The sequence below is a fragment of the Saccostrea echinata genome, unplaced genomic scaffold, assembly GCF_033153115.1.
Source record: "Saccostrea echinata isolate AGI-Se365-2 ecotype Australia unplaced genomic scaffold, CSIRO_AGI_Sech_v1 ptg000064l, whole genome shotgun sequence".
NCBI lineage: Eukaryota > Metazoa > Mollusca > Bivalvia > Ostreida > Ostreidae > Saccostrea > Saccostrea echinata.
Genome location: NW_026889813.1, coordinates 5194242 through 5213765, shown reverse-complemented (window position 1 = coordinate 5213765; position 19524 = coordinate 5194242). Strand labels below are relative to the sequence as shown.

The window sequence follows — 19524 nt, the reverse complement described above, 5'->3', positions numbered from 1 at the left end:
GCAAATGTCTAGAGTATTTTCAAATATCTTTGTAAAAGTCACTTCCGGTCGCGTGTTTTTCTGTCCTAAAAATGAGAAGTTGTCTTAGCAAGATCTCGGAAAGGGTAAGAGATTTAGACACCAAACATATATGAGCAACAGACCTTAAGATGTAGGTTAAACCATTTGGGTTCAGAGCATCAGCCGTCACTTCCGGTCGTCACAGGAAGTGATCAAAGAAATCGAAAATTTCAACTTTTCTTTTTTTACTTAAAAATTGCATCACTTTATTGCATGTTTTTTGCAGATTCGAAAGATGTTGGTCCCACCGGAAACAAAAACGACAACTTCCGGTTATAAGAGAAAAACTAAATAATTTGAGTATTTTACTTTCCCATAAATATTCTTTATAGATAAAGTATTTGAAATGAATTTTAAATATGTTATTCAGAGTGCAAATGTGTAGAGTAACCATAATAATCTTTCAAAAATTCACTTCCGGTCGCATGTTTTCCTGTCCTTAAAATGATAAGTTGTCTGAGCGAGATCTCAATAACAGGTAAAAGATTAAAACACCAAACTTTTATGAGTAATAGACCTTGAGGAGTAGGCAAAATCATTTGGGTTAAAAGCATCAGTCGTCACTTCCGCTTGTCACAGGAAGTGATCAAAGAAATCAAAAATTTTAACTTTCCTTTTTTGAATTAAAACTTGCATCACTTTATTGCATCTCTTTCGCTGTTTTGAAATATGTTAAATTCCACCGGACACAAAAACGTCAACTTCCGGTTTTAGGAGATAAACTACGTTATTTTGATATTTGACTATCTGATAAATATTGCTTATCGATAATGCACCTGAAATGATTTTATGTATGTTGTAGATACTGCAAATGTCTAGAGAAAAGTCAGAGATTTTTTTTTATAAATTTCACTTTCGGTCGCGTGTTTACCTGTTCTCAAAATTCGGATTTGTTCTCACAATATTGCTTGGCAACAGTAAACAACTGAAGTCTAAAACTTTCAGGACTGACAGTCAAACATCCGTTTATTTGAATTGTGAGAAAATCTTGTATCGCCGTTACTTCCGGTCGTGACAGGAAGTGATGCAAAAAATTTAATGGTTAGCACGTTGGATTTTCACGCTGACGACCAGGGTTAAATCTCCAGAGTGTCTGAATTTCTCTTATCACTTTTTCAGCTTGAATTTTCGTTTTTATTTTCAGAATCGGACGGAAGACCTCTCATTGCTCGCAATGAGTTTCTAGTTATTATGTTCCCCAAACGAAGTTGGGGAACATATTGTTTTTACTCTGTTTCTTATTATTAAGTCTTCCGTTCACAACGGAAGACTTATAGTGATTGTATTGTTTCTTTTTATTATTATTATTATTATTATTATTATTCCTCCCAAATTTTGTGAGCGCGATTACTCAGAGATGGTTGGATAGATTTTCACAATTTTTCACATGATAGTAGGCTGATATATGAAGTTTATATAAAATTCCGTTTTTTGAAAAATTCACTTCCGGTCCGAAGTTACGGCCGAATTTCCAATTTTTAAATGGACTTTTGTCCGGAATTTTTCTCGGAAACGGTTTGAGGTAAAGATGTGAAATTTACAGGGGTATTAGATCATGACATTCTCTTTGTTTCGAAGTTGTTTTCGTGTGTTTCCGGTACTTCCTGTCCGAACCGGAAGTGAACTTGTGTTTGGTCAATTTTCAACTTTTTTGTTTTTTAATATTTTTTCAAGATATTATTATATATAACAGAAGTTATTCTACAAATACTAAATATATAATTTGTTTTGAAATCAGATTCCACATTTTGCAGATTTTCGGTACCCTCATTTTCCCTATTTACCTAGTGTGTAGACAATGGGCAAAGAAAGATAACTCTGACTTGTAAGTGAGAATAGAACTTTCGAGATAAAGGCGGAAATAGTATCGATGACGTCAGAGACATATACACTCTCCATATCAAAATATTTAGACGTTTTATATCCACTCTTCAAAATTTAAGAGGACGTTGGTTACCACTTCCAGTGCATGTAAAGTTTGAAGTTGCCAGTGTAGTGTAAGTCTGTATTGACAGTTAGTTAATTTACACATGAATATATCTAAAAAAAAAATTAATATATATATGCTAGGTAGCTAATTCAAGTAAATATATTATAAGCACTGAATATACATTTATAGTGATGGACAGGCATGCAGTTTTATCTATTTCGTATATTAAGTTCAGAATACGATAGTTATAAGCCTTCTATAATGCAGACGATTTATTATTCTCTATGATCTGAATGCGAAATTATCCCGATTTCCGAGTTTTACTTTCGATATTAAAAATATTACATACAGTCAAAAAAGGAATTAAGCGATAGAAAATTGTAATACAGTACTGTTTTAAAGCCTTTATAAATAAATTGATATCTGTCACTGAAAAGAAAGAAAATCAATCTATAGATTAGATTTGGTTATTACATATATATTTGATAAAAGGTTAAATTATTTATAACACATGATCTATACTCTATATACCCAAGGAATTATAAAAGATGTGAAAAGGCGACTCTTGGATTTTTGTGAAATACTCAAAGAGTTAAAGAGTGTGTGAAATAATGGTACGCTATATGTTTCTTTTGAAAAAAAAAACATGATAAAAAAATTGTACAAGTCTGTTGATATGTGGGATAAGTATATCTGAATGAACACAATTTTATGCAGTGATATATAATCATGTACATGCAACTGACGTCCGTACTTTTCCTTGTAATTCATAAAATTATCTTATTCCTTTGAAGCCTCCCCCCCCCCCCCGTCTTGAATTTGAATTATATATTCGTTTTAGATTTAAATCTGGAACATGTGAATAGCATTACCATTTACATGTATACAGAATTTCATATTTTATAATTATGAAATGTTCAATTTACATGTCTGAGAGAGAGAGAGAGAGAGAGAGGAGAGATTCCCTCTTAATCCCGATCCAGACCAAAAATTAGTTCTTTATCGGTCACACCCATTCTTTATTAGATGTTTTCTGATTTCATAGTCAGTCATGGTCACATCCTGTATATTTTTCAGCTTAAAAAGTATCACACGAAGTGCACGTGTGTTGACCTGTCAATCAAAATCACTTGACGCTGTATGCACTGCAATTAAGTAGCCTGAGTTCGAAATGATCTTGAAGTATGATCTTTAAGTAAATCTGCTGCAACAAACTTGTGAAAAAAATAGAATAAAATAAAAAATAAAATATCTCGGTATTATGAACTTCGACTGTGGGACGTGGAGACCGGTCCTTTGGATGAGATCGTATAAATCGAGGTCCCTTGTCGCAGAAGATGCTGGCATAAAAAAGATTCCCCACTGCTCAATTGCGATAAATGCCAAAGTATAGGACAAAAATTTACAGTCTCCACCGGCGAGTGGTGGCGTCTCCATGTGAGTGAAAAATTCTGGAGAGGGACGTTAAACAACATACGTATAATCAATCAATCAATCAATCGATTGCTGAAGAATTACTGTAATTGAATAATCTGTCTTATAGGTATGTTGTCAAATCTTGATATTATAACTTTACAAAACTCAGTGACTTTACGTTTAATGTGATACTAACTTAATTCATTATATTTTTTTATAACACCATCACAATTATGCCAAAACATACACACAGTGAAGTTTATGATAGTACGGTGTTCGTTCGTCTGTTTGTTTGTCTTAGAAATGATTGCAAACATTTTTTTTTAAATTGCTAATGATATACGTATATCTCTCATAGGTGCCAAATGTATTATACAAGATTGATAATGAAAATCAAAGTACCTTAAGTACTGAAAGGACTTTTTTCCAGTTATTTTTTTCTTTCACAGTAAATATGATATGTATGGTTTTTACACAGAAAAAAGCAAATTCTTACAGATTTAGAAGAACGGAAGACTTTTTTGTTGCCATGGCAACAAGAGTCTAGTTATTATTATTTTTCTTCTTCTTCTTCTTCCTGGGTACTTTTTTGTCCACGAGTGATCTCGTCAACTACCCATCCGATTGAGGTGAAACCTTTCTAGGGTTAATAGGCATGTTATGTAGATTTGCGGAATCAAGGTCATTTTGCGCGCACGTGCATGCATGTGCGTGCGCGTGCAATGCGTAAAATGACCAATATACTTGATATAGCTGTAACTTTTATATTTTTTGATGAAATGCTTTGATACTCAGAATATAAGGATATATTAAAAGTGTAAACAAGATGACATGGTCAACATGCATATGCATGCACGTGTGCGCACGCGCAAAGCGTAAAATGACAAATATACTTGAAATACTCGTAACTTTTATACTTTTTGATGAAATGCTTTGATACTCAAAATATTTATATATATTAAAAGTGTAGACAAGATGACATGGTCATCATGCACATGCATGCACGCATGCATATGCATGCACGTGCGCGCGCGTGCAATGTGTTAATTGACCAATATACTTAATATAGCCGTAATTTTTATATTTCTTTTATTAAAAATATACAGATATATTAAAAGTGTAGACAAGATGATTTGGACATCATGCTCATGAATGCACATGCGCGCGCGTGCAATGTGTTAAATGACCAATATACTTAACATAGCCATAACTTTTATATATTTTTTATGAAAAGCTTTCATACTAAGAATAAACAGAGATATTATAAGTGTAGACAAAATGGCATGGTCATTATGAACATGCATGCAGGTGCGCATGCGTGCAATGCTAAGATGACCAATATACTTGATATAGCCGGAACTTATTTATTTTTTGATGAAATGTTTTGATACTCAGAATATAAAGATGCATTAATAGTATAGATGAGATGACATGGTCATCCTGCACATGCATGAACGTGCCTGGCGTGAAATGCAAAAAACGACCAATATACTTCATTGCCTTATTTAATGAAGCTTACAGGAAATAAGACACCAAAAGGGTGTTGGGGAGCGTTTGGGGAACATCTGTAACGGTCCCCGTTACAATTATAACTAGTTATTATTATTATTATTTTTCTTCCTGGGTACTTTTTTGTCCGTGAGTGATCTCCGAAACTATACATCCGATTGAGTTGAAACCTTTTTAGGGTTAATAGGAATGTTATGTAGATTTGCGGAACGAAGGTCATTTTGCGCGCACGTGCATGCACGTGCGTGCGCGTGCAATGAGTAAAATGACCAATATACTTGATTTGGCCATAACTTTCATGTCTTTTGATGAAATACTTTGATACTCAGAATATAAGGATATATTAATAGTGTAGACAAGATGACATGGTCAGAATGCACATGCATGCACGTGCGCGCATGCCCATTGATTGAAATAACCTATACAAATGATATAGACTTAACTTGTATATTTTTTGATGAATTGCTTTGAAACTTAGAATATAAATATATATTAGAAGTGTAGACAAGATGACATGATCAGCGCGCACATGCATGCATTTGCATGCACGTGCGTGCGCGTGCAATGAGTAAAATGCCCAATATACTTGATATAGCCATAACTTTTACATTTTTTGATGTAATGCTTTGATACTCAGAATATATAGACATATTATAAATGTAGACAAGACGACATTGTCAACATGCATATGCATGCACGTGCGCACGCATGCAATGCTAAAATGACCAATATACTTGATATAGCTGTAACTTTTATACTTTTTGATGCAATGAGTTGATACCCAAAATATGTAGATATATTTATAGTGTTGACAAGATGACACGGTCATCATGGACATGCATGCACGTGTGCGCGCGTGCAATGCGTAAAATGACAGATATACTTAATATAGCCGAATTTTTAGCTCACCTCGACGAAGTCGAGATGAGCTTATGCTATACCCCTGGCGTCGGCGTCGGTGTCGGCGTCGGCGTTAGCGTCGGCGTCCCAGGTTAAAGTTTTAGGAGCAAGTCCCATTCCCAAGTAACTATAAGCCCTACCTGGACCAAACTTGCATGGATGATGCATCTAGGGATGGACACTACCACACTTGCTTCGGATGCTGGATCTGACCTAGATTTTCCAGATGAGTGACCAGGTTAAAGTTTTAGGAGCAGGTCCATTCCCAAGTAACTATAAGCCCTACCTGGACCAAACTTGCATGGATGATGCATCTAGGGATGGACACTACCACACTTGCTTCGGATGCTGGATCTGACCTAGATTTTCCAGATGAGTGACCAGGTTAAAGTTTTAGGAGCAGATCCATTCCCAAGTAACTATAAGCCCTACCTTGACCAAACTTGCATGGATGATGCATCTAGGGATGGACACTACCACACTTGCTTCAGATGCTGGATCTGACCTAGATTTTCCAGATGAGTGACCAGGTTAAAGTTTTAGGAGCAGGTCCATTCCCAAGTAACTATAAGCCCTACCTTGACCAAACTTGCATGGATGATGCATCTAGGGATGGACACTACCACACTTGCTTCGGATGCTGGATCTGACCTAGATTTTCCGGATGAGTGACCAGGTTAAAGTTTTAGGAGCAGGTCCATTCCCAAGTAACTATAAGCCCTACCTTGACCAAACTTGCATGGATGATGCATCTAGGGATGGACACTACCACACTTGCTTCGGATGCTGGATCTGACCTAGATTTTCCGGATGAGTGACCAGGTTAAAGTTTTAGGAGCAGGTCCATTCCCAAGTAACTATAAGCCCTACCTGGACCAAACTTGCATGGATGATGCATCTAGGGATGGACACTACCACACTTGCTTCGGATGCTGGATCTGACCTAGATTTTCCAGATGACTGACCAGGTTAAAGTTTAAGGAGCAGGTCCATTCCCAAGTAACTATAAGCCCTACCTGGACCAAACTTGCATGAATGATGCATCTAGGGATGGACACTACCACACTTGCTTCGGATGCTGGATCTGACCTAGATTTTCCAGATGAGTGACCAGGTTAAAGTTTTAGGAGCAGGTCCATTCCCAAGTAACTATAAGCCCTACCTGGACCAAACTTGCATGGATGATGCATCTAGGGATGGACATGGCCACACTAACTTCGGATGCTGGATCTGAACTAGATTTTCCGGATGAGTGACCAGGTTAAAGTTTGATGAGCAGGTCCATTCCCAAGTAACTATAAGCCCTACCTTGACCAAACTTGCATGGATGATGCATCTAGGGATGGACACTACCACACTTGCTTCGGATGCTGGATCTGACCTAGATTTTCCAGATGAGTGACCAGGTTAAAGTTTTAGGAGCAGGTCCATTCCCAAGTAACTATAAGCCCTACCTGGACCAAACTTGCATGGATGATGCATCTAGGGATGGACATGGCCACACTTACTTCGGATGCTGGATCTGAACTAGATTTTCCGGATGAGTGACCAGGTTAAAGTTTAAGGAGCAGGTCCATTCCCAAGTAACTATAAGCCCTACCTTGACCAAACTTGCATGGATGATGCATCTAGGGATGGACACTACCACACTTGCTTCGGATGCTGGATCTGACCTAGATTTTCCAGATGAGTGACCAGGTTAAAGTTTTAGGAGCAGGTCCATTCCCAAGTAACTATAAGCCCTACCCGGACCAAACTTGCATGGATGATGCATCCAGGGATGGACACTACCACACTTGCTTCGGATGCTGGATCTGACCTAGATTTTCCACATGTGAGACCAGGTTTAGATTTAGGAGTAGTCTCGTTTCCAAGTAACTATAAGCCCTACCTGGACCAAACTTTCATGGATGATGCATCTAGGGATGTACACTAACCAACCTGCTTCGAATGCTGGATCTGACCTAGATTTTCCACATGAGTGAATTTTAGCCATATTTTAACCAAATTAGCATGGATGATGTATCTAGGGATGGACACTTCCAGACTTGCCTTGGATTCTGAATCTGATGTACATTTTCCAGATGAGTGACCAGGGTAATTTTTTGGAGTAGCTATATAATATTATGGCCTGTTATGATTAAACTTGCATAGATGGTGCATCTAAGGATGAAAACTTCCAGACTTGCTTTGGATGTTGGAAGTGACAAAAATTACCTTGATTACTAAACAGGTCAAAAGTTTTTTGAGCAGGTCTATAATTAAATCAAACTTGCATGGCCATTGATCTTGGGATGTACCCTAACTAGAAAAAAAATATGATGTGAAATTTGCCTTACATGTAGATAACATTCGTCGAGGTGAGCTTCGTAATCTTTGATTACCTATGTTTTTTTTATCTTTTAATGAAATTTGAATATAAAGATGTATTAAAAGTGTAGACAAGTTGACATGGTCATTTTGTACATGCATGCCCGTGCGCGCTCGTGTAATGCGTGAAAAAACCCAATATACTTCATTGCCTTATTTAATGAAGCTTACAGGGAATAAGACACCAAAAGGAAGTTGAGGAGCGTTTGGGGAACATCTGTAACGGTCCCCGTTACAATTAATACTAGTTTTGTTTTGGATCAGCTATATAAAATTATGGCCTGTTATGATTAAACTTGCATAGATGGTGCATTTAAGGATGAAACTTCCAGACTTGCTTTTTATGTTGGAACTGACCAAAATTTTCTTGATTAGTAAACAGGTTAAAAGTTTTTTGAGCAGGTCTATTCCAAGTAACTATAAGTCCTACTTAAACCAAACTTGCATGGATATTGATCTTGGGATGTACCCTAACTAGAATAAAAATATGATGTGAAATTTGCCTTACTTATAGATAACATTCGTCGAGGTGAGCTTCGTAATCTTTAATTACCTATGTTTTGAAAATATCAAATTAATTTGAAAGATGTGGGGGGGGGGGGGGGGGGAGGGAGGCGGTGCAGATGGGTATTCGTCAAGGTCTAACACAACCAGTTGAGAAATTTATTATAATTAGTACCTGCACTACAGGAAATTGTATTAACATCAAATATTATAAGGAATGGAAAAATCATGGAAATCTTTGAATTAAGGTTGACATGATTTTCTTGCACCCCAAACTGTTTAATTTATGATACAAGTAACTCTTGATGGCTCGAACTTCGATCTCTCGAAGTTCTTGATCGCTCGAAGTGAGTCTCCGGTCCCGAATTTTTCCCCTATATAACTAAGCAAATTTACTCTTGATTTCTCGAACTCTTGATCTCTCGAAACCCTTGATCCCTCGAAGTCATAATGCGGTCCCGCTATTCGTATTCTATAAGAATTCACCCTCGATACCTCGAAGTGGCTACGTGTATACAAGGTTATATAATTAGCACCTTTACCTGGACATTTAAATGCCCCCAGGCAGAAGACGCGGGTCTTGAGGAACGGGATGTTTATTCAGGTGACACTTATGCTGCAAGGTGATAATTAAATTATAATTAATTATATTTTGCCTATATGCTATTAAAATAATTATCATCGACTGTCTTACGATAATTTAGAGACGCAGTGTCAGTGAAAAGTAGTAGTTGGTTCAGGGACCGTTATTATATAGGTCCCTGGTTGGTTAAAAGACGAAATACTAATTAAATTTTTATTTCGAGTCAGTGTCAAAGTTAAACGAAATATGAAAAAGCAGAAACAGCCTCAATGTCTATATGACGACTATTATTGGTCAAATACTTACAAAACTGTGTTCAATGATCATGTTTGGAATAGTCAATGCTATGTAGCTGTAAAATGTTGTTTTCACGTAACGAATGCGTAGTATGATATCCGTATAACAAAGAATAAATAATTAAATATGAAATGACGATATACATTTTTTGCTTTACTCAGTTTAATGAAATATTCATCTAAACTACGAAAATATATCGTTGTTTTATAAAAACCACATGCAAAAGTTTAGCATTGCATGAAAATCATTACATCCGGTAAGACTATTTTTAAAACCTGTCAACAAACCCGGAAAATTCCGGACTCTTGAAAACTTGAACTCTTGATCTCTCAAAGTTTTTCCTCGGTCCCGCGGACTTCGAGGTATCGAGAGTTACCTGTAATTGAACAATATTTGACGGGCGTATCATGCTGTGGTGGGGCTCTTTATTTAAGTACACATACAGTATATGGGACATATTCTAACTATGGTAAGGGCTTGTCCCAAGACACAATTAGATTATTATACACCCCCCCCCCCCCCCCCCCCCCCCCCCCCCGCAAACGAAGTTTAGGGGGGATTTATTGGAATCACCTTGTCTGTCTGTAGATGAGATTTTGTCCAGACCTGTTCTTGGAGAGTATTGCATGGATTTGTCTGAAAATTTGTATACTTAATATGCACTATATGAAGGTGTGCACCTGCTACTTTCATTGTGATTGGATAATTTTTCTGCATTTTACAGATGTTTTTTCATTTTTTTAACGTGATTTTGTCCGGACCTGCTCTCAGAGACTATTGCTTAGATTTGTCTGGAAATTTGTACACTCATTATTCACTATATGAAGGTGTGCACTTGCTATTTTCATCATTATTGGGTTATTTTTCTGCATTGTACAGGTGTTTTTTTTTTCATTTTTATTGGCTTAGTCATTTTGGACTTGTATAGGTTTAAGACATACAATCTAGAATTGCCAGTTGGTACATCTGTACAAAAATGTGAACTGCAGCTTAAAACTACTCATTAAAGCTAAAAATAAAATCACCAAGTATTAAAAAAGTTTTTTGATAGACTGTCCCCACAAATCCAAGAGTCATGCATTAACTTTATTAAAAATTGTTGCATCAAGATTACACAGTTCTTTTTTTCATTATATAAAGCTTTATTAATAACAAATTAAAAGAAAAATTTCTTTGTTTTCAAAAGAATGACATAGATATGCCTTTTCTATTGTACACAGTGCAAATACTGTACAAAGCAATTAGCATAAATCCATTTGTCCCTTGGGAGTAATGAGTGGACATGCATCCAGTTAAAGATTAATTAATGAGTTCAGTGTGGGAAGCTGTTAGAGCATTCTGATCAAGCAGGTGTTATCAAAATCTCCTGGGAATTGGGCAGAAGAAATGAAGATCTCTGTTCTCTAACTCTCTTAACTGTAATTTATGTTTGTCAAAATAGATAGTTTAATACTCAGTGATTCATTTTGAAAATGGTTATGATGGGTCCAAAGGACCCCTCTTAATGACAACAATGAGTCCCGTGCCAAAATCAATGCGTCCAAATCCAAGAGTACCATATATTAGATGTTACAGAGGAAATTCTGGTGAAATAAAAAAGGGTATTGCACGAAAGTGCAAACGTTTTATTGTAGCTGTGAGTGATTTATACTTTTACTATCAATTGTCCAAGTAAGAGTACATGATTTTGTGTCATAAAAATAATATATTGTCCACTGTGCACTTTGGTTCTATTTTTAGATCGTACATACGATCTCACACATTGCACTATCAGTCATAAAATGCACAGAAGCAGAATGAAGTAAAAAAAAAAGTTAAAGAAGAGATGAAGAGTAGTCAGAAATAAAAATGATTAAATTTTATACTTCTGAGCTTGTAAGGAAAAAACGAAAGAAAAAAAAAAAAACAATGATACAGGTTACAGCTTAAATACAAAGGTATAGTATTCACTTCAGAAACGTTCCACGGTATAGACATAATCAGTGATAATCGAACTATGCTATCTTACTCTCAAATATTTTCTGATAATTGCTTTTAACTGCAGTTGTGAAATCTGACCTGTTGTTGGCAACCTTATACCTGTTAAAATGGTTCATGCATATCGCTTAGCACGTGGAAATGATGCAATTGGTCAAGTTTTGAATCAGATTATACCGAAATAATTTAAAGTAGTAGATTTATTGCGTCCATTAGGATGCACATTTATTTAAATAATGCGTCCTGGGCAAAATTTGTGCGTAATTTACGCAAGACGCACACCAAAATGAATCACTGAATACTGGATGACCAGCCTTTTATGTTTATAATGAATATGATATTAAGTTATCAAGATTAATTTGATTTTGTATTATTAAGTATGATATTTTTTTTTTCAACAATCAATTTGCAGAGTGTCATGTCTCACAAAGATGTAAGATAATTGCAATTTATTTTTTCAATGTTATAAAAAACAATGTAATTATTAGTATTCATGTTTTATTAGGCTGTACTTTAGTTTCATTTATTAAAAAATATAATGAGCAATTATATTTTCACTGTAAATGTTAAAGCAAATTGTGAACACCTCTTAGACCCATAAAATATTAGTGATTTGGCACCTTCTCTGAAAAAAACCAAGCTGGGGGTATTTGTCCCTTTTGGACAGTTCTAGTTCTAACTAGTTTTTCACCAGCAGATATTTTTCCATATATATATTCCCATGTTAAATTGTGAAAGCCCATTGCGGCCCCACCCTTCCCTGGGGATCAGGATTCTTGAATCTACAATACCTGAGGATGCTTCCATAAAACTATGGCAAACCATGATCTTGTTCTTGTGAAGAAGATTTTTTAAGATTTTTTTCTGTATAGTAAAACATGCTAATAACCAACATGCTTATAATGAATTGACGCTTACAGTGAAGTGATTTTCATTCACTTGCCTTAATATAATTTATGTAAAATTAACGGATATAACAAATTATGCTTATAACAAAGCAAAATTGTTTGTCCCTGCACTTTGTTATCAGCTTGTTTTAATGTATATCCTATGTAAAACTATCTTGAGAAGAAGAATTTTTAATACCCCACCTAATTTACACCATTTCTTAATCATCTCCTCTTGGAAGAGAGTGTGGCCTTTGTTTGAACAAACTAGAATCCCCTTCAGCCACAGGCACTTGATGTTACATATTTTTCTTTTTAAAACAAAAAATATAACCCAATACCTAATAATTCACAAGGTACACATTGCTGCACCATTTTGAATTTTTTGAGGTCAATCACATCAACTTGTTTTTTCATCTGAAATTCTGTGAATTAAATTAATTCCCTGCAACAGTATTCATTCTCTGGTCAGTCTTTTCTAAGCAGGCTGCTTTACTTTTGACAACTCTTCTGGGGTTTGAAGAAGCTAAAACGTTTCCATATCTGGAACTCGTTACTGCAAAGCGCGTTTTTAAAAACGTCATCGCTTAATTTACAAGTCACCGTTTTTCATAAAACTACTTTCAGTGTCAATCCTTTGAGAAGTCTTTCATGTATTTTTTTGTACTGATATTTCAGTGCATGTATCGTGACATAACTTATTGGATACCTTACACACTAGGCAAATGTCCATTGTATTTGTATATTTTGCATTCATTATCTTCCCTGTAAGACTTAGGAAAACCAAGTACGATCCCAATGAGGTCACTCGGGTCTCACATGTCGCAATAAGTAAGGGTATTTTTAAGACTTGATATTTTGGGCAACAGCTTCATCTATTAATTTTGTTTTTTACTTCTATGGATCCTTTGCAGTGTTTTATTAAATTCAGGTGACCATAAAGGCCCTTGGGCCTCTTGTTTTAATTTGTAATTTTTTGAGAAATTATACTATTTCATTTCAGGTTTTCCAAATTTTACAACTAATTATGGCTTCTCCCTACTCATCTACAGAGGAGACAACCAATGCAAATAGAATTTGTCGTCTTATCCTGGGTCCATGCACTGATGAACTTCATGATGTATTATGCCATTTTGTTCCACCACAAGCACTTTCACATGTCATTCATGTCTTCCATGTCAACCAAAAAAAACCTGGTCGTGGACTTCCTCTAACAGGTCCACAGAGAGATTTGATTTTACCCAGGAATGGAAGCTATACTGGAAATTATGACGATATGGATATCTCTCTGCTGTACATATTATTAAGAAACATATGTGGTATACCATCACATTCAAATGGTTGGGGTAATGATCCAGATCCAATTGACTACTCACCTTCTGCCTGTATAGAAAGAATTCGATTGGCCAGAAATCAATGTGTACACTCACCAACTTCCTCTCTCTCCAACACAGAGTTCAGTAATATCTGGTCCACCATCAGATCAGCAGTTGTGAGTTTAGACACCTTCCTCAGTAATGGATGTAAGTATGAGAGGGAGGTTGATTTCCTTCGACGTGAAACCATGGACCCTGTGCGTGACAAGCACTACCAAGAGGAACTGAAAAAACAAGTGCAAGAGGATTTGAAGACTAGAGAAATGGTTACCAATCTCAAACGTAAATAATTTTTATGGTTGGTTTATGAAATAAATGTATTTGAGATTGTACTCAGATTTAAATTTCACATAATGATTTGATCATTTGAAGAGTTTTTCTCATTATATTTTGTAGGAAAAATGGAAGAAAATGCAGAAAAAGGTGTAGGAATTGAAAACAGGTGAAGAGGTTGGATGGTAAATATAATTGGCTTTAAATTACCTATTGCTAAAGTTTCAAAAGATCGTACTAATCAATATTTGTATTTGTATATGCCTGTCTTTTGAAAGATTTTTTTGCTCACATGAGCCAGGGACTTAGGTAGTCTTTTCTGATTAACGATTCCCAACATAACTGTAATGAAGAAGCTAGCGATGTACTGATAATCAGAAAACATCATTTAAGGACAGAAAAGCTACCAAATCTGATACACCATTATTTTTTAGCTCACCTCAACGAAGTTTTGGGAGCTTATGTAATACCGTCGGCGTTGGTATCGGTTTCCCAGTTTAAAGTTTTTGGAGCAGATTTCTTTACAAGCCCTTCTATGCCCTATATCAATCAGAGGAGCATGGAGGATGCCTCTAGTGTGTTTCATTGTACCAGTCATGGTTTCAGATGTTGCAATTTCAGCTAAAGAATGACCAAGTTTATGTTTTTAGAGCAGGTTAGAGTTTTTGGAGCAGGTTAAAGTTTTGGAGCAGATCTCATTTCCAAGTAACTATAAATCCTATGTTGACCAAACTTGCATGGATGATACATCTAAGGATGCACACTACTGGACTTGCTTCAGATGCAGGATCTGACCTAGATTTTCCGGATGTCAGAGTGACCAGGATAAAATTCTTGGAGGGGATCTTATTTCTGAGTAACTAAAAGCCCTATATTGACAGAACCTGCATGGATGATACATCAAAGGATGCACACTACTAGGCTTGCTTCAGAAGCTGGATCTGTCCTACATTTTCCGGAGGAGTGACCAGGTTAAAGTTTTTGGAGCAGATCTCAGTTACGAGTAACTGTAAGCCCTATATTGACCGAACTTCCATGGATGATATATCTAAGGATGTACACTACTGGACTTGCTTTGGATGCTAAATCTGACCTACATTTTCTGGATTAATGACCATATTAAAGTTTTTGGAGCAGGTCCATTGACAAGAAACTATAAGGCCTATCTAAACCAAACTTGCATGAATAATGCATCAAGGGACCAACACTTTCAAACTTGATTCGGATGCTGGATTCGACCTACATTTTCTGGATGAGTGACTACTTTAAAGTTTTTAGATAAGTCCATTCCCAAGTAACTGCAAGCCCTATCTGACCAAAACTGCATAAATTCATCTAGGGATGCACACTACTAGATTATTAGTTTGATGTGGGACTTTGCCTTACTTAAAGACAACATTCATTGAGGTGAGCTCTGATTACCTATGTTTCATAATCTGTCAGCAGTTTCACACAAAATGAATACAGGAATTAACTTGTTTCTTTTTTCACATTATATGTTCCAGAAGAATAAAATATATATATTTGCTATACCTTTAAAAATTTGTTCCTATATAAATCAATACTAAGAAATGTCTAACATTTCTAATGTTTTACTGAGCGGGCATAAAAAATCGATGTTTGACCGCAGAGTGAGATATTGGACCTGTCAGTGAGATGTTGAACCGCTTACGTCACATAATGGGCGGGGTCAGCTAAATCTCATTTGCATTTGTTAGTGTTGGACATACATGTATGTCAAAAAATAATAATGATAAAATAAATAAAAAAAGGTATAACAAAACCTTTATTGACTGTGTTCTCGGGCAAAATGCGTTTTGTCAACCCCTTGAACTTGAACCAAACTGTTTGCCTTCGGCCTAATGGCCTCAGGCAAACAGTTTGGTTCTTGGGTCCGACAAAACGCATGTTGCCCTCGAACCCAGTCGATAAATGTATAATATATCTTGTATACAAAAGCAGCAAGACAACTTTGAAAACATGAAAATTAATGTATAAATGCAGGAAAGATGTAAAAAAAAAAAAAAAAAATTGCAACATCTGATTAAAATTGGTAAAATTGCATCAAATGAAGCAACCAATTCCGTCCGATTTAATACTAATAATAAATATTAACTGCTGTCCCATCCCAAGGAGAAACATTTGAGGCTTACGACTAGTGTACATGTATTGGGGATGGGGTCAATTACATTAACAAGTAATTAAGCAAATTACAGTTACTTTGTCTTTTCTTCAATTAAATTACAGAGTTTTTAATTCATGCAATTAATTAAATTACAATTACTCTGCAAAAGAAGTTGATCAAATTACAAATTTCATTTTTATTTTTTGCAAATTGAATGATTACTGAACATGGTTGATCTAAAGTCTCTGGGCTAACGATGATTGAAATGAATATACTTTGAAAAGTGTGCATTTAGTTTTTAGCTTACCTGAGCCAAAGGCACAAGTGAGCTTTTTTGGTCACATTTTGTCCGACTTCCATCTATCTGTCCGTCTGTCTGTAAACTTCACATTTTTGACTTCTTCTCATGAATCATGGGGCCAAATTCAACCAAACCTGCCACAAAGTACAGTCCCTGAAACGTTTTACTTTCCCATTTTTCCGTTCGTTCAGCGTGCATTCACCGTTCATTCACTGTGCGTTCACCGTTCTCTCTCCGTTCACAGTTTTGCATCTGTTCACCGTGCGCTCGCGTTCATCATTCACAAAGTGTTCACCGTTCGCTCTCCGTTCGTTCACTTTGCGTAAGTAAGGATTTACGGGATTTGAAATTTAATAATTAACTTATCGTGTTTAAAGGATCATTATTTTATGGGAATAAATTATTTGTTTTATTATTATTCTAACTTAGCTGTTACATAGGTTATTAATTAAATTACTCTGGAAAATAAATGTTGTTATAAGTATGTACCTGTGTAGAACAATGCTGAAAAATTAAATATAAATACAGGCAATATATGGGTACTTCAAGCACTGCAACATTTTGTTGTTATGTGAAAGACAACAAGTCGTTAATGGAGAGGTAATAATCCATGTCAATTAATTTACCAACTGCAGCAAAATTACGAAAGTATTTATTACTAACACGTTTTTTTCCAATTATTATAGAAATACATTATTAGAACTAGTTCTGAGAATTATAAATAGTACTGTGGATTTCCATTTGATTAAATATCTTTGGAGCAAATTAAATTGATAGTGTGGTTAAAAAATATTTATTTAAATGTAATATACTACAATTCATTTATAAATTCTATTGTTAGAGAGAAAAAATTCCTTTCTTCACAATAACTTTATGTTTGCCATTCAATATGATTAACCCCCCCCCCCCCCCTTATTTCCACGTAGATCGGTGACTTAGTCAGTATTTCCAGTATATTTTGAATTTATATTTAAAAAGAAGTTAACGCGTTTTGTAGCACAAAAATTTCAGTCTCAAAACAAACATGCATCTAAAAAGTCATTAAAGAATAGTAGTTCAAAATATACATGCGCCGAGGGTGGTATTTTAAATTGGCCAGGGAGTATGTTTCAAATTCATTCGAAGTGTTTATGTCCAATGTATTTTATTTATTTATTTATTGGAAAAAATGGAATCAGATCTAGAAATAATAAAACATGTTAAAACTTCCCGGAAATACTACAGTGTAGCACTTCGCCTTTGGTGTGATGAGACTTTCACACCTGCACAGTGTTGAATGATTTTGATTGACAGGACAAGCAGGTGGACTTCGTGTGAACTTGAAGCGGGAAAATAAAAACCGAGTATGACTTTCAAACAAAGTGAATTTGTTGAGAAATAAAAAAGGTTACTTTCACTGCCTGATATATATAGATAAAAATTAAGAATTTTTGTTTATACAGGTACATGTACATGCATTTGTGGAAAGGGGGGCCTAAACGGAATCTCTCTCTCTCTTTCTCTCTCTCTCTTTCTCTCTCTCTCTCTCTCTCATTTGTCTGTTTAATCAAAACTATGACACGTATAACTTAAATACCAAGTTCTGAAATTTTGATCTGTAACAAATAATATGAATGCTTCTTTGTATCACCTTGTCCGAGTATAATCACGGGGAATTGTCTACATATACATGTAGAAGTCTGCTGAATAAATCATCATTAAAAAAATGAAAAGATGCATAAATATATTATTGCATTAATTTTTTTTAAATATGAGTGTATATATGCAATACGTCCACAGACTAGCAAAATATTTTTAAAATTTTTTTCTCATTATTTTACACGGAATTGCCTTGACACGGAAATACATGTACATGTGTGGTTGTTACAACCGTTGTAATTCATTCTATAAGTCTGTAATGTACTCTTCGAAAATCATTATTTGTAATGGTTTAATATATCAAATAAGAATAAACATATTTATTTACAACTAGAATAGTTTTATCTTTTAAACTACAGCGTTCGGTAACAATGACAATGTTTTACAGCGATAAAAATCGTTTGATTATAAACAGCTGAATTTAAACATCATATATATGTGCAGAAAATATTGTAAGAAACTTAAGTAATAGTTTTTCTAAATGTGCATGTTTCATCTTTCTTAGGACAATTTTTGAATATTTTTTTTTCCGTCTGACATTAGAATACAATAGAATAGATACAAAGCATGGAAAAGATCAGAGGCATTCCGAATAAATCGTTCATCTTGCGTTCACTGTTCACTTTGCTCTCGCGTTCATGCTCCGTTTGCGTTCTGCGTTCACTCACCGTTCAGCGTTCACCTATCGTTCACCAAGTTGCGTTCAGCGTTCACTCATCGTTCACTCACCGTTCGCTCTGCGTTCGCTCACTGTTCGCTCTGGGTTCGTTCAGCGTTCGCTCACCGTTCTAGTGGGAAAGTAGAACGTTTCAGGGACTGTATCCTTGGGTGAAGGGGATTTTAATTTGTTCAAATGAAGGGCCATGTTCTCTTTAAAGGGGAGATAATTAAAAATTAGTGAAATGGGTGGTCAAAGTTTTTACATAGGGATACAAAAATGTTTAAAAATCTTCATAAGAACAGCAAAGCTTTGCTCATATTTATATGGAACATCCTCAGGTATTGTAGTTTTAAATTTGTTCAAACATGACCCCTGGGGTTAGGGTGGGGTCATAATGGGCAATCAAAGTTTTACAAGAAATACATAGGAAAAATCGTTTAAAATCTTCTTCTCAAGAATAGGAAAGCCATTAGTCATATTAATACAGAAGCATCCTTAGGTAGTGTAGGTTCAAGTGTGTTCAAATCATGATCCCCTGGGGGTAAGGTGGGCCACAATGGGCAATCAGAGCTAAAAAAAAAAAAAATAGACAGTATCTGATGTGTCCATCTGTCATCTCATGATCTGGAGACATTTACATTTTTGACATTATTACTATAGGCTTTAAAGTTTTAAGTTTTAACCTAGTTAAGAAAACTAGACTAGTAATTTTTTTTT

General features: G+C 35.4%; 1 protein-coding gene across 1 annotated transcript; it reads left to right on the top strand.

Annotated features, from left to right (window-relative positions):
• Positions 1-13460: 13460 nt before the first annotated feature.
• LOC133175699 (uncharacterized) lies at positions 13461-14267 on the top strand. The gene is made up of 2 exons (XM_061310809.1): positions 13461-14091; positions 14206-14267. The coding sequence occupies exons 1-2, from the start codon at positions 13461-13463 to the stop codon at positions 14253-14255; spliced, it is 681 nt and encodes a 226-aa protein (XP_061166793.1). The 3' UTR covers positions 14256-14267.
• The last annotated feature ends 5257 nt before the right edge of the window (positions 14268-19524 follow it).